The sequence below is a fragment of the Salminus brasiliensis genome, chromosome 12, assembly GCF_030463535.1.
Source record: "Salminus brasiliensis chromosome 12, fSalBra1.hap2, whole genome shotgun sequence".
Taxonomy (NCBI): Eukaryota; Metazoa; Chordata; class Actinopteri; order Characiformes; family Bryconidae; genus Salminus; species Salminus brasiliensis.
The window spans coordinates 38,775,810-38,789,353 of record NC_132889.1 but is presented as its reverse complement, the minus strand read 5'-3'; the positions used below and the strand labels follow the sequence as shown (position 1 = coordinate 38,789,353).

The following is a 13,544-nucleotide window of genomic DNA, read 5'->3' as shown; positions in this document are numbered from 1 at the left end:
CTTTCAAATTTAAAATGAAACATAATGGTCTGCAAAAACTGAGGAACTTACTAACACTACTGATGCTAACATGTGAGTTTATTATATTATATATATAGTGTATATATATAGTATATATTTTCTATAATCACAACAAAGGTATACACATCTAAAGTGAACATGTTTACCTTATTGTTGTAATTAAAATAACAGCGAGTGCAATTATTGTTTTTTCTCTACTGATGCTAATATGTAATTTAGCAGAATTTCTATAAACCAAATAAATGCATTTTATTTTTTTTACTAAAGATTTATACCATAATGATGTCATTTATTATTCCATTATACCTTAATTTAATGTCATATTTATTTTAAAATTGAACATAATGGTCTGCAAAAACTGAAGAACTTACTGAGACAAACATTACTGATTAAAATGAAAATAACAGTGACTGCAATGAAATATTTTTCACTACTGATGCTAATATGTAATTTAGCAGAATGTCTATAAACAAAATTAAAGCATTTAATGTTTTACTAAAGATTTCTACCGTAATGTTGTCATTTATTTTCACTTTCAATTTTAAAATTGAACATAATGGTCTGCAAAAACTGAAGAACTTACAGAGACAAACATTACTGATTAAAATGAAAATAACACTACTGATGCTAATATGTGATTTATCAGAATTTCTATAAACCAAATACATGCATACACTCTTAACTGAGTGTATACCTTCATTTAAATAATAATAATCCATGAAATGAAGAGATTTTGAGAGATTTGCACCATCACAATAATCCTAAGCGACCCCACGTGGTGTCCCTTGCTGAGGAGCAGGAGGTCAGGAGGTGGAGTGGGTCACATGGCTGAGGTGTGGGGGCTCTCCACCGCGGACACGGACTCACAGACAGTGCTCAGATCTTCTGCATTCATGGCCAAAGTCACCGGGCCTGCCCTCCTCCCAGCTCTGGCTCCTCCAGCGGTGGTGTTGCTGGGTGGGTTCCTCCTCAGAGACGACCTGATCCCGCTGGACAGGCGGCTGGAGAACCTCCTCAGCGCCCCACCCAGACCTTTCTCCTTCTTCAGCAGGCCCACGTCGTCCTCCAGCTGCTCCGGGGGAACCTCGATGTTGCCCGTGTACCAGAAGACCCACCAGATGAGGCTGAGGAAGATCACGATGGCTCCGGCGTAGATGAGAAAGTCGTAGAAGAACAGATCCGCGAACACGCCCAGCAGCAGGACGAGCAGGCCCAGGGAGTCGAACACCACAGCCAGCCAGAAGGCCCAGGAGCACCGGCCGAGACCCCCGAAGACCTCCTCCATGGCGAGAAAGCGGCTGTTGGCTGGATTTTCTGACCTCAAACTGGCATTAGCTTCAAGCTAAGGCTGCAAACGCTTGGTGTGAGTGTGTGTGTGTGTGTGTGTGTGTGTGTGTACAGGTGAAGCCCAGGTGAGGAGGAAGAGGAGGAGGAGGAGGAGGGAGTGGCAACGGCAGGTAGGAAGTGAGACTAAAGGCTGAAGTACTGAAGCCTCTAATACAAAGTTTCAGATCCACCTTAAATAAAGCAGCACTTCCCCTCTGGCTTCTGTAATACTGTAGTTTATTATATGATTATTATACTATATTATTATTATTATATTATTATTATTATTATAAATGTTGTGGATTTGTGGGACAAATCTGATAGAGGGAGACAATAAAACCCTGTTAAAATAATCTAAAAACATATATTAAAACATTAATATATAACATAACATAATATATATTTTTATAAAACATTATTTGACATTTTAGCGTGTTTATAGTTTAAATAATGAATATTACAATTTTCACAAAAAATGTTTTTCGTAAGAGTAATCATTCCCGTACACATTACAATTTTCAGATATGTCAACATAAACAAAAACATTTTAATTCATTTTTTATTATTATTTATTTTCTCCCACATCAGGCTCAAAATTCATATTCATATTATCCTTTTTATTCACACATGGGAACGACATTCCCAATATAAGGCAACAGGAATTATTTTATTCTGAATATGAATCCATGTGTCTGAATAAAAAGCATAATAATAGGATATAATATTAGGAATTAATATATAATAGAATTATAATTATAAGAATGTTATGCCTGAAGTGAGAAAATACATTTTTGGAGGATGAACACAATATTTCATCTTCATCATTTTTTAATAATTTAAAAAAGCAAATCTGTCATTTTTGTTTTTGTTTGATGTTTTAGGGGAAATTTGACCAGTCAGGATTATTTAGTCAGCGGTATCTGGGCAAATACAGCTAATCGAGCTCTCCCATTGGTTGGCTTTACTGAGTAAGCCTGAAGGCCTAATTGTGAACTGACAGGTTTACACTGGGTGCTTTATCCTTGAGGTTCTAGATAGTTCTAGAGCTGCTGCAAAACTGCTAGCTAGATACATACATACTAATAAATGTGTATTGTTGTTAGCTTAGCGCTAACATACTATTAGAATCTCATAGGGGGGCTAGCAGAAGTTAGCATTGTGGTGCTGCTGGTCCCAGTTACACCCAAAGTGCAATTATTAAATAAATAAAATAATAATACTAATAAATCTGGAATATAAGAAGGGGAAATTTTAATTGAATGAATTTTTAATTATGAAATAAATTGATGGTAGTATAATAAAGTGTCCAGGTGTGGGTAAAGTGTCTCAGTGGCGTAACACACTCCCCGTCCCGTCCTGAGAGAAGCTCCACTACAGGTTTGGTCAGGTTCGGTCTTTTCAGGCTCTGCAGGCGGTTCTGTGAGCCCTGAGTGGGTTCACCTGATCAACAGGTGACCATAGACAGGTAAATCACCCCACCTACTGGCCTCCACGGCTGTTCGCAGGTAGTTACACTCAGTAAGCACCTGGAGCCTGTTGTGGCCTCCTGTAGCGAAATCACTGCAGAGTTACTGTCGCCTTTCTGTCAGCTCCAACCCGGCTGACCATTCTTACTGGACCTCCTGGTTTCTGCTGCTCACTGGATGTGCTCACTCAGACCAGCACAGTCTGCTGGTCGCATTTGTCCCATTCTGACGCTTGGTGTGAACCTGAACCTGAAGTTACCTGAAGCTGCTGGACTAACTCTCCTGTCTTTCTCTCTCCTATGTGCTGCGCTGCCCCCTGCTGTCTGCCTGCTGCTGATACAAGTCCATCCATTGGATCCTGTCATGCTGTACATGACATTCTCCTGCACAGCTTGTGTTTTTTCCTCCTCTGTTTTCTCTCTCTTTCTTTCTCATGTACTGAGATGCCGGTTCCAACTGTTCCATCTGGGTTCCGCCTGACCCGGCTCTCCACTCCACCCTCCTGCCCGCTGTCCTGCTCTGGGGCCTCTGGGGCCTTGGCTCCTTCTCACCCCCCTCCCGGCAGGACTCTGCTTCTGACTGTTTACCTGCAGGACTTTATCCTCTTACTCACATTTCCATCCTGTTTGGCTTGACTCCACTTTTATCTTTTCATTTCTCTTAATTCAGTTCAGTTTTATTGTTGTTTTTATTATTGTTTTTATTCCTCTTTTGATTTGTATTATTATGATCCAGGGTCGACCTGAGGAGGACGGGTTTCTCTCAAGGTTTCTTCCTCTCGACCCGAGGGAGGTTTTCCTTGCCACTGCTGCCACTAACTTTCTCAAAAGAGGCTCGGACCCGGATCCCTGGAAAGCTGCTTTGTGACAACATTCATGGTAAAAAGCCTAAATAACTACAATTAAATTGAACTGAAATAACTGCACGCATGAGTAGGTGTACAGGCGCTCCTTATACAGCACTGTGAGCACAATAATGTCCAGATAAAGAGGGTTTCCCCATTAAGGAACCCCTTTTTAAGAGTGTAGCCACAGTGGAACCCTCTTTGGTGGAAGATAGAACCAACTACAGGAGTCATGGTTGTATATTGAATCACTTCCTTTATTAAATAAGCCTTGAAGAACACCTTTTCTTAGTAGTAGAACCTTCTCTGGTGTTCGATAGAACCATTTAAAAAGGGCTCGAACCCTTTTGTGGTTCATGGAGAATCATTTGATAAGATTTGGTATTGTCTTTACTAAAGAAGCCCTAAAGAACCACCACTAGGGTTCTGGTGGACTTAGTAACTAATTAATTAAATACAGTAATACTAAAATAAAATGGAAACAGGAGGATTAAGATGCTATTTATATTTTTTTAACATCACATGATTCATAAAAAATAAATCCACAAACACAGTTAGTGTTGATTTTCAGTTTTACTCAGTTTGTCTTATTAACACCAACAACAATCACAGTAGGATAAATAACCCCAAATAAAGGCAGATTTCTTACAGCTATAATTTACACAAACTTCTCAATTCTGAGACACAGAACCAGAGAGACCCGACCACAGCATCTCAAACTGAATTGAATGGAAGCAGGCGTCGGTTACCATGACTACAACACAGGTACAGCCCATAATTTATCTCCTATCCAAACCCACCAGTGCAGCTACACGAGTCTTCTGAGTTTTATATGGAATGATGATGATGATGATGATGAAGGTAAAACAGTGAATAGAGAATCTGAACTAATGCAGTTTTCTTTAGGGACTACTTTCTGTAGCCGCACTACACCCTGCAGCATGTATCCCTCCACCATTTTAATGATCTGGTTCTAAAAGCAGGTTCTAGAGTCGAACTCTTCTCAGAACTCTGGTAGAACCGTGTCTCAGGCATCAGGCAGTGTCTTCATCACCATTAGGTGAAGAACTTTCTGTGAGGAGCTTTTATTATTAGAGCTTCAGACGTCTGGTTCCCTTCACCTCCACTGTAGAACCACAGCTCTGACTGGGGGAGCTTATCTAGAACCTCCACTGTAGAACTCCAGCTCTGACTGGGGGAGCTTATCTAGAACCACCCCAAACCTAGCAAAGCCCACCCTGACTGACTCTGTTTACATCCTAACCAGTCAATTATACATCAGTGGACTTTCCCTTTTGACTGAAACCAAATCTAACCATACAGACCAAATCTGATTATTGATCATTGACCCTCTTACAAAAGTAATATTTAAGTGTAATGCCATCATTACGTAATTAATTACAAAGTTACTTAAGTACTTTATTACATTCCGCTTTGTAAGGTACAGATCAGTCTTATTTTTGTTTATTTTTCTGAACACGTCAGCATGACGTTACCAGTTCAGAGGAAGACTGATTGGATCTTTGCATAGAATATGTTAAGTCTCACACCAATCAGCCATAACATTAAAACCACCTGCCCAGCATAGTGTGGTATCTCCTTGTGCCGCCAGCACAGCTGTGACCCGTCAAGACATGGACTCCACAAGATCTCAGAAGGTGTTCTGTAGTATCTATCATCCTTACATCCTGTAAGTTGTGAGGTGGGCGGGGCCTCCATGAGCATCAGTGAGAGCCTAGGGCGCCCATGACCATGTCGCTGGTTCACCGGTTCAATTGGTAGGTACTGACCACTGCATACCAGGCATACTCCACAAGACCTTCCTGATGTTCTGGAGATGTTCTGACCCTTTCTTGTCAAAGTGTCTCGTCTTTCAACACATCACCTTCAAGACCTGCCTGTTCACAATTGCTGCCTGATAAATCCACCCCTTGACAGGAGCCACTGGAACCACTTCACCAGGCAGTGGTTTTAATGTTATGGCAGTCTGTGTGAGCCAGAAGCACTAAGAAGACAGAACTGTGGTTACAGGCTGTAATTCCAACAAACCATAAATATCCTCAGACTCAGAACGCTCAGAAAACACGGGGGTCGTCATGTGTACATGTGCAGCATAAGGTATTGAGGTTCAATGGCAGCCTGATGTGGTAAGAGATGCAGTATTTCAAGTCAAGGAATGATTAAAATCTATAAATTAAATAAATACGCAGTAATACACACACACACAACCATACAGACCCTCATCCAGCTCATATATTCATACACAGATAAATAATAATGATAATATTAATGACTTGCGGCCCTATTTTAGCGATCTTTTGGCAAGCCGCCAACTGTGCACCACACCTCTTGATTTAGGGGGTGTATCGGTCTGTCTTTGCGAAATGCACAAAAGTCATGTACTGAGTCTCTTAATTAATCATTGTGTCAGTGTGTCGCTCGCCATCCCTTTAAGAGCCAGGTGCGGTCTGAATGACCTTGGCAGGTTGCTATTTCAGTGGTGTAAAGCATGGGGGGGGGGTGTACGAGCGTCGGGCCCCTCATTTCGAGACCACCGCAGATATTTTCACAAGGACCGTCGCTATTTAAACGTCGCAGACGGAAGGCGTGACAATAGACTGTTGGCGGGGTGTAAGATAGGGCCCTGTGTGTTTTGAGCACCTTTACAAATGGGTTTAAAGGTAAACTACAAAGACAAACAGAAACCGGTACTGAACTGCAATATTAAAGTGATAAATATTATTATTATTAATATTATTATTATTTTAAGTTCATCCACAGAAACACCTTTACCCAGCTACCTTTACCTGTACTCCATCAGTCAAGAGGACACTGCTTCTTTAGTTCTACACTGGAGCCGCGAGGCTAACCTGCCTAACAAGCACTAGGAGCACTGTGTACACAAATGAGCATGGTGCTAATCTGACACTGTATGACTCTGTTATCTAGAACATGGACAGAAGGACGGAGCGGCGTGATGCTGGGTGTGTTTATAGGTCACAGTGGGTCACACAGGAAGCAGGGCTGTTTGGCCCTTTCCACACCCTGGGTGTTATTGGGATACTTTTGCTGGGGATCTTCAGGCTTTTCCAGTTCTGGGTTTTCCTGAAAGTGTCGTTAAACAGGTCCCTCAGCAGGGACGACCAGCGGCTCCTTCATTTCCGGACCTGGATGAACTAAACGCTCAGCTGTTTAACTAAAGCACTGCAGAGGAGTTCCACTCCGCCGGCTGGGATCTAGAACCTCACTGAATTAAACCTGTTAGTTCAAATTTAGCCTGAATTAAACCTGTTAGTTGGTCTGAATTAAACCTGTTAGTTAGTCTGAATTAAACCTGTTAGTTCAAATTTAGCCTGAATTAAACCTGTTAGTTGGTCTGAATTAAACCTCTTAGTTAGTCTGAATTAAACCTGTTAGTTAAAATTTCGCCTGAATTAAACCTGTTAGTTAGTCTGAATTAAAACTGTTAGTTAAAATTTAGCCTGAATTAAACCTGTTAGTTAGTCTGAATTAAACCTGTTAGTTAAAATTTAGCCTGAATTAAACCTGTTAGTGAAGATTTAGCCTGAATTAAACCTGTTAGTTGGTCTGAATTAAACCTGTTAGTGAAGATTTAGCCTGAATTAAACCTGTTAGTTGGTCTGAATTAAACCTGTTAGGGTTAGCCCAGCTTAAACATGTTAAAGTTAGCCTAAATTAAATTAGTTCATTAGCACTGCACAAGCAAGTTAGCCAGCTAGGCTAAAGTTGGCTTCTTGCTTAAAAACCTTGTTTATAGTTTAGTCACACGTTCACATCTATGTTCACAGGTTTCTCCAGGAGTCTTGAGGAGTACTGGCGGCTTTGATGTGTACGATATTGATAATTATCGCTACATTAACCTCGTGGCTCCAGTGTAAAACTAAAGAAGCTAAACTTCAGACACCAAACTTGTCTGGGTTGATCCTCTACGTTCGGGGTAAACTATGTAAATTCTGGTTTTAGGCCACACTGCAATAAATTACAGCAAGTGACGTCATGTTAAATATGATCTAAATATCTAATGTCACCCACCGGGAGTTTGCTTGTGGACGTTTATGAGATTATTGAGCAGTTTTTACTTATTTTAAATCATTTTATCTACTGAAAGTGTTTTATTATGTTAGTAGATCATTTGACTTCCTTAATGATGAAAACAGATCATTTAGCTTTAGTCAGAAAATACTGCTAAAAACAATCTGCAGACAGACAGAAACACTTTCAGGAGACACAGCGACTTTACATTGTACCACTTTATAATCAGACTACCCTTATAAAGAGCTTAATAAGGGTCACAAATGTGCTTATTAATATTAAACATCATTACTAATCAGCTCTTACACATAATTAGCCATAATGGGCCACATTCCTCCACACTGTTAAAGCTCAGATGCTGCTGGTTCCTGATCTTACTGTGGGTTCTCCATCAGTCAGTGTTCTACCTGTCAGCTTCAGCAGAGATCTGCTAATACCTGACTACAGCTGAACCCCAACAGGAGCTTTAATGACTCACTAATGATCACCTGATCAGCTCATTAACATATGAAGAGAGTACTCTCACAGTCTGAGCTCTGAGAGATATTGCTGATCTTCACAGACAGACCATCTGAGACCAAGAGACATCAAAGTAAACATGAGAAAATGATGATCTGTCCAAATGTTTGTGGACACCCCTTCTAATGAATGCATTCAGCTACTTTAAGTTGCACCCATTGCTGACACAGGTGTGCAAATGCACACAGACATACAGCTTGTCTCGTCCCTGTAGAGAAGAACTGCTGATAGAATAGGACTCTCTGGAGCAGATCAACATCATGACCCTATTGGCTCCATGCTGCCTAATAATGCCAGGCGTGGGCTAGAGGGATATAAAGCCCCCCAGCATTGAGGAGCTGTGGAGCAGTGGATGAACTGTGTTCTCTGGAATGATGGTGGAGGAGCTCCATCCAGTACTTTTGACTTGAGTTGGGGACTTGGGGATTAGGTGCTCCTCCAAAATCTAGTAGAAAGCCATTTCCCCTGGACAGTAGAGAAAGTTACTCCAACAAAAGGAGGATCTACTCCTTTTAATGCCCTTGATTTCAGAAGAAGCGATGAATCAGCAGGTGTCCCAATACTTTTGTCCTAGTGTAGCTGCTGACGCTGAGAGGTATAACACTGACTGATAGAAAATACAAAGGGAGAAAAGGAAGAAGCAACATCTGAGCTTTAAATGTAGAGATAAATGATTACTGACTTCATAGTGTTTATGGCCTCATTAATAACCTTTAATAAATAATAAACCACCCTATAACGGTCTTAAAATAAGATGCATTAAATATTTACTATTTTCTAAGATTTGTCTCTACGATTGTGTGCTTTTTAAAAGTGCTTGAAGAATAAGACTCTCAGGTTCTCAGGTTGAGGACTGAGAACCTCACCTGTCCCAGGAAACGGAGGCCTGCAGGTGCAACTGAAATCGCTGGACTGGCTGAAGGGGTTTTGCTGAGGGTCGGAGTGAAGCCCTCAGTGCAGTAAAGGCACAGGCGCTGCTGGTCAGGTGTGCCGCCAGGGGGCTACTTCTCCTCGTTGGTTTTGCGAGTCAGGAGCCTCTTTTTGGGGGCCATCACCCAGGCCAGAGCCACAGCTGCTGTGCCGTCGCCGTTCTGCCGCGAGAAGCAGAGGAACGTGGCCCAGAGGAACGCGGAGCAGCCCATGAAGGCCGTGCGCAGGTACAGCGGCATCAGCACGAAGTTCAGGAACTGGGGGAGGAGCAGAGCAGCGGGGGGCTGTTAGAAACACCTGTCATACAACTGGAGGTGGGGCAGCAAGAGTGGACGTTCACAGTGTTTACAAAACAGGGCAGCATGAGTGTGTGTGTGTGTGTGTGTGTGTGTGTGTGTGTACAGAGTTGGGAGCGTCACATACCTGCATAAAGGGCCAGTACATCAGGCCAGTCTGGAATTCAAAGACACCCCATTAGATACCCCATATAAACACAGTGATATAAACAGACCCCAGTGATCCACAAAGTAGAGCTGGACGATATCATGATATTTTATCGTATCGTGATACCACGATAAGCATATTTCTAATCATATGGAGGAGACGGTCAGTGCTTAATAAACACTGATCAGCTGCAGGTTTCATTACTAACAGTGTAATTAGACTGAAGGGTTCATTAGATGAAGAGCAGCAGATGTTGAGTATAAATCACTGTGTTCAGTACAGGAGAGGAGATGAACAGTAGTTTATAAGAATCTGCTGCTACCGAGGTTTTTAGTCTGTGGTTACATGTATTGTGATAAATATCGTGTCTTTAAATATCGTGATATAGTATTTTTACCATATCGCCCAGCCCTAGGGCGAAGCTACGCAAGCATGCTGTAATACTGCCTAAAGCACACTGTGCGTGACCTGGAGCTTAGAGAGGAGTTGGGAGCAATCACTGTTGAGCCTCCCAGATCGAAACACTGACGAAGGGAGGTGCCTACCTGATGACCCCTGTGAAGAAGGGAAGGTTAGGGTAATTGGTACACTGTGTAAGTATACGTTCCCTGAGGAACTTTTAGGAGTTTTCTTGAAGGTTCCTAAAAGCACCTTTTAAATCGAAGAACTTAAGCAAGGTACTTTTAACAGTGTGGGTGTAGGATCTAGGTAGCAGGTCGTCTTCCTTGTCCCAATGGAGGTATTTTGTCGATTGGCTCATAAAAGGCCACAGCAACAAAGAAAGGAGGGGGGGGGATACCTGACAGAGCTTACGATGTAGTGGGTGAGAGGGAGAAAGGGGTGGGATGGGCCCTATGTGTAACCCCAGTTGGTAGATGCAGGACTTTTATCATCTTCCTGTATTATTTTACTTTATTATAAATTCATATAAAGACATTTTATTGTAATGTTACTGTTCTTTAAATAGTTTTATTACATTTTATTATTCCAATGTTTGTCATTATTATTATTATATTCTATGTATTTATTTACATATTAGTGATTTGTTATATTGCATTATTTCAAATGCTTTATTATCATGTTATTATAATTAAATATATACAATTTTTTTTATTTTATTGGACCTTTCTGTTGTTGTTGAAAATTCTGCGTAAAAGACCTAAACTGAGGCAGTTTTGACCATGAGGTAATGTTAGAGTAAATGTGAGTTACTTTGGATAAAAATGGAAATAATCTAGAATATAATAACAACAATAATGACTAAGATATTGTGAGCTGTAGCTCCTTTTATGTTTAAGAATGTATCGTAATGTATTTGATCAGGATACCACCTGGAGACCACCTATCATATCGCCCACCTCCTACAGCTCGGACTCCTCTGACTGATCTCAGCAGGGTTCGAGGGTGCGTTAGAGCAGGAATATGGCCGGTCTGCGCCGGAGCTGCTCTCAGAGTTAACTGAATTACACTGGCATCGCGCCACAGCGCTAACACTAAAGTAGGTTAATCGTTGGAGAGCGATGGAACGAGGTGTTCTCCTGGTCCGTTCGTCCAGAGGTCCTACCTTATACGTGTTGAAGAACTTCTCCCTCCAGTCCTGGAAGATATCCTCCTTTCCCTCCAGGAAACTCACCCCTGTGAAAAGCAACAGGCCTCCAGTTACATCATCTGTTTCTCTCCAGCATAAACAGGACATATGTATATTTATGGTATTTGTGGTATTTATGATATTTATGGCTCAGTTTAAAAAGTGAGGTGGTTTCAGAACGCTCACTCCTCCAGTCCACCTGCTCTGCTGTTAAAAACACCTGCTGTGATGTTCTTCAGGAGAGGTCGTGATATACTGTGGATATTGGTATGGGTGCCGTTACTTCTGCACGCACAAATTACAGCTAGGTTTAAATGTGACTCACAGCAGGCAGATACATTCTAAAATACTGTAGTGTCATTTTATCTGCCTACCTGTAATTAACTCTATATAACATTAGAATAAACCCAAATAGACATAAAGTCAGTGGTCAGTGAGAGCGTCTACCTGTAATTAACTCTATATAACATCAGAATAAACCCAAATAAACAAAGTCAGTGGTCAGTGAGAGTGTCTACCTGTAATTAACTCTATATAACATTAGAATAAACCCAAATAAACATAAAGTCAGTGGTCAGTGAGAGTGTCTACCTGTAATTAACTCTATATAACATTAGAATAAACCCAAATAAACATAAAGTCAGTGGTCAGTGAGAGTGTCTACCTGTAATTAACTCTATATAACATTAGAATAAACCCTAATAAACATAAAGTCAGTGGTCAGTGAGAGCGTCTATCTGTAATTAACTCTATATAACATTAGAATAAACCCAAATACACAAAGTCAGTGGTCAGTGAGAGTGTCTACCTGTAATTAACTCTATATAACATTAGAATAACATATGTTCAGTACACTGTAAACTAGCAGTCTCATTGTTTCCCAGCTCCAGTCCTACACAGGTGCTCTAACACCTGTCTCAGCTCCAGAGGGACGTGGTCATTAGCTGATGATGGGTGGACTACAGCAACCGGTTGCACTCGCTTTACTTCAGCTCTACTTCACTAAACACTCCTGTCTTTCCACCTAATCTCTATCTGCTGCATCTGAACCATGTGGTCAGTTTCCACAGTCAGTCCGTTCACCACGTTTCCCTGAACTAAGAAACGCAGACGACACCTGTTGACACAAAACACACCTAGCGTAGAAGCAACTGCCTGCTGGCCTCTACTGCTGCTATGACTACAACACAGACACAGCCCATAATTTATCTCCTATCCAAACCCACCAGTGAAGCTACACGAGTCTTCTGAGTTTTATATGGAATGATGATGATGATGATGATGATGATGAGGGTAAAATAGTGGAGAATCTCAACTAATGCAGTTCTCTTTAGGGACTACTTTCTGTAGCTGCACTACACCCTGCAGCATGTATCCCTCCACCATTTTAATGATCTGGTTCTAAAAGCAGGTTCTAGAGCCGAACTCTTCTCAGAACTCTGGTAGAACAGTGTCTCAGGCATCAGGCAGCGTCTTCATCACCATTAGGTGAAGAACTTTCTGTGAGGAGCTTTTATTAGAGCTTCAGACGTCTGCTTCCCTTCACCTCCACTGTAGAACCACAGCTCTGACTGGGGGAGCTTATCTAGAACCGAGCGTTTTACACCACATCCACCAGCCTCCCCTCTGAGTCTGATCACTTCTTAACCTTTTAATTATGCAATCTGAAAAAACTGGTGGACTTCCCCTTTAACTAGCCTACATTTAATGATGAACCGACCCGAGGACTGGAGGTGAGGTATATGAGACATTGAGCTAGGTCAGGAGGTCAGGTTTAGGGTTAGGATCAAAGCCACCTGTGTAGAAGACACTTGTCGCTAGTGGTGAAGCAAAGCTCTGGTCCAGAACCAGCTTCCGGAGGACCATGCCCAGCGACCTGCCCGGAAAGCGCCGCTCCAGGGCACGCAGCCAGAAGTAGTTGAAGTTTCCGTGGAAGCTGAGGGCCACCATGGCCACGTTCCTCGTGTGTCTCCAGTCGATGTGGTCTGAATGGGCCATGCACTGGTGCACCAGGTCCCCCCCAGCAAACAGGCAGCCATACAGGGTCACATTGGTAATCCAGGGGAACACTTTTGCTTTTTGAAAAAGGGATTTTCTCATTTTTCTTAAAAAATCAATAAATAAAAGTTGTAAAGTTGGCAGTGGATGGGATCTCCCCACTGGCAGGTGGTCTGGAGTCAGCCAAAGAGGTCCCAGTGGCCTGTAGAGGCTTTGACCTCTGCTGAGAGCAGGTCAAACACGACAGTGAGCGATTAGATGAAGACTCGTGGCCTCCCAGTCCATCTGCTCCTAAATGTGATAAATTAATGTGGCTCCATTAATCCACGGGAGACTCATTAGAGCAGAATAACAC

The 13,544-nt window shown here is 41.9% G+C and overlaps 2 protein-coding genes across 2 annotated transcripts; both read right to left on the bottom strand.

The window, feature by feature from the left end:
• Nucleotides 1-508: 508 nt before the first annotated feature.
• LOC140574380 (transmembrane protein 238) lies at nucleotides 509-1,417 on the bottom strand. Its single transcript, XM_072694191.1, has one exon. It carries the CDS (start codon nucleotides 1,304-1,306, stop codon nucleotides 842-844), a length of 465 nt encoding a protein of 154 aa, XP_072550292.1. The 5' UTR covers nucleotides 1,307-1,417; the 3' UTR covers nucleotides 509-841.
• A 7,813-nt stretch (nucleotides 1,418-9,230) lies between these two features.
• mpv17l (MPV17 mitochondrial membrane protein like) lies at nucleotides 9,231-13,291 on the bottom strand. Its single transcript, XM_072693777.1, has 4 exons — nucleotides 12,988-13,291; nucleotides 11,168-11,238; nucleotides 9,583-9,612; nucleotides 9,231-9,416 (listed from the first exon to the last, which is right to left on the bottom strand). Exons 1-4 carry the CDS (start codon nucleotides 13,289-13,291, stop codon nucleotides 9,231-9,233), a joined length of 591 nt encoding a protein of 196 aa, XP_072549878.1.
• Nucleotides 13,292-13,544: the final 253 nt, after the last annotated feature.

What these genes read in the sequence shown, in the direction of transcription:
- LOC140574380 (XM_072694191.1), bottom strand. Translation starts at nt 1,306, where the DNA reads ATGGAGGAGGTCTTCGGGGGTCTCGGCCGGTGCTCCTGGGCCTTCTGG.
- mpv17l (XM_072693777.1), bottom strand. Translation starts at nt 13,291, where the DNA reads ATGAGAAAATCCCTTTTTCAAAAAGCAAAAGTGTTCCCCTGGATTACC. An exon ending in GACAAGTGTCTTCTACACAG is followed by an intron (nt 11,239 to 12,987) that starts GTGGCTTTGATC and finishes TGCTTTTCACAG; the next exon opens with GGGTGAGTTTCCTGGAGGGA. An exon ending in AGTTCTTCAACACGTATAAG is followed by an intron (nt 9,613 to 11,167) that starts GTAGGACCTCTG and finishes TTTGAATTCCAG; the next exon opens with ACTGGCCTGATGTACTGGCC.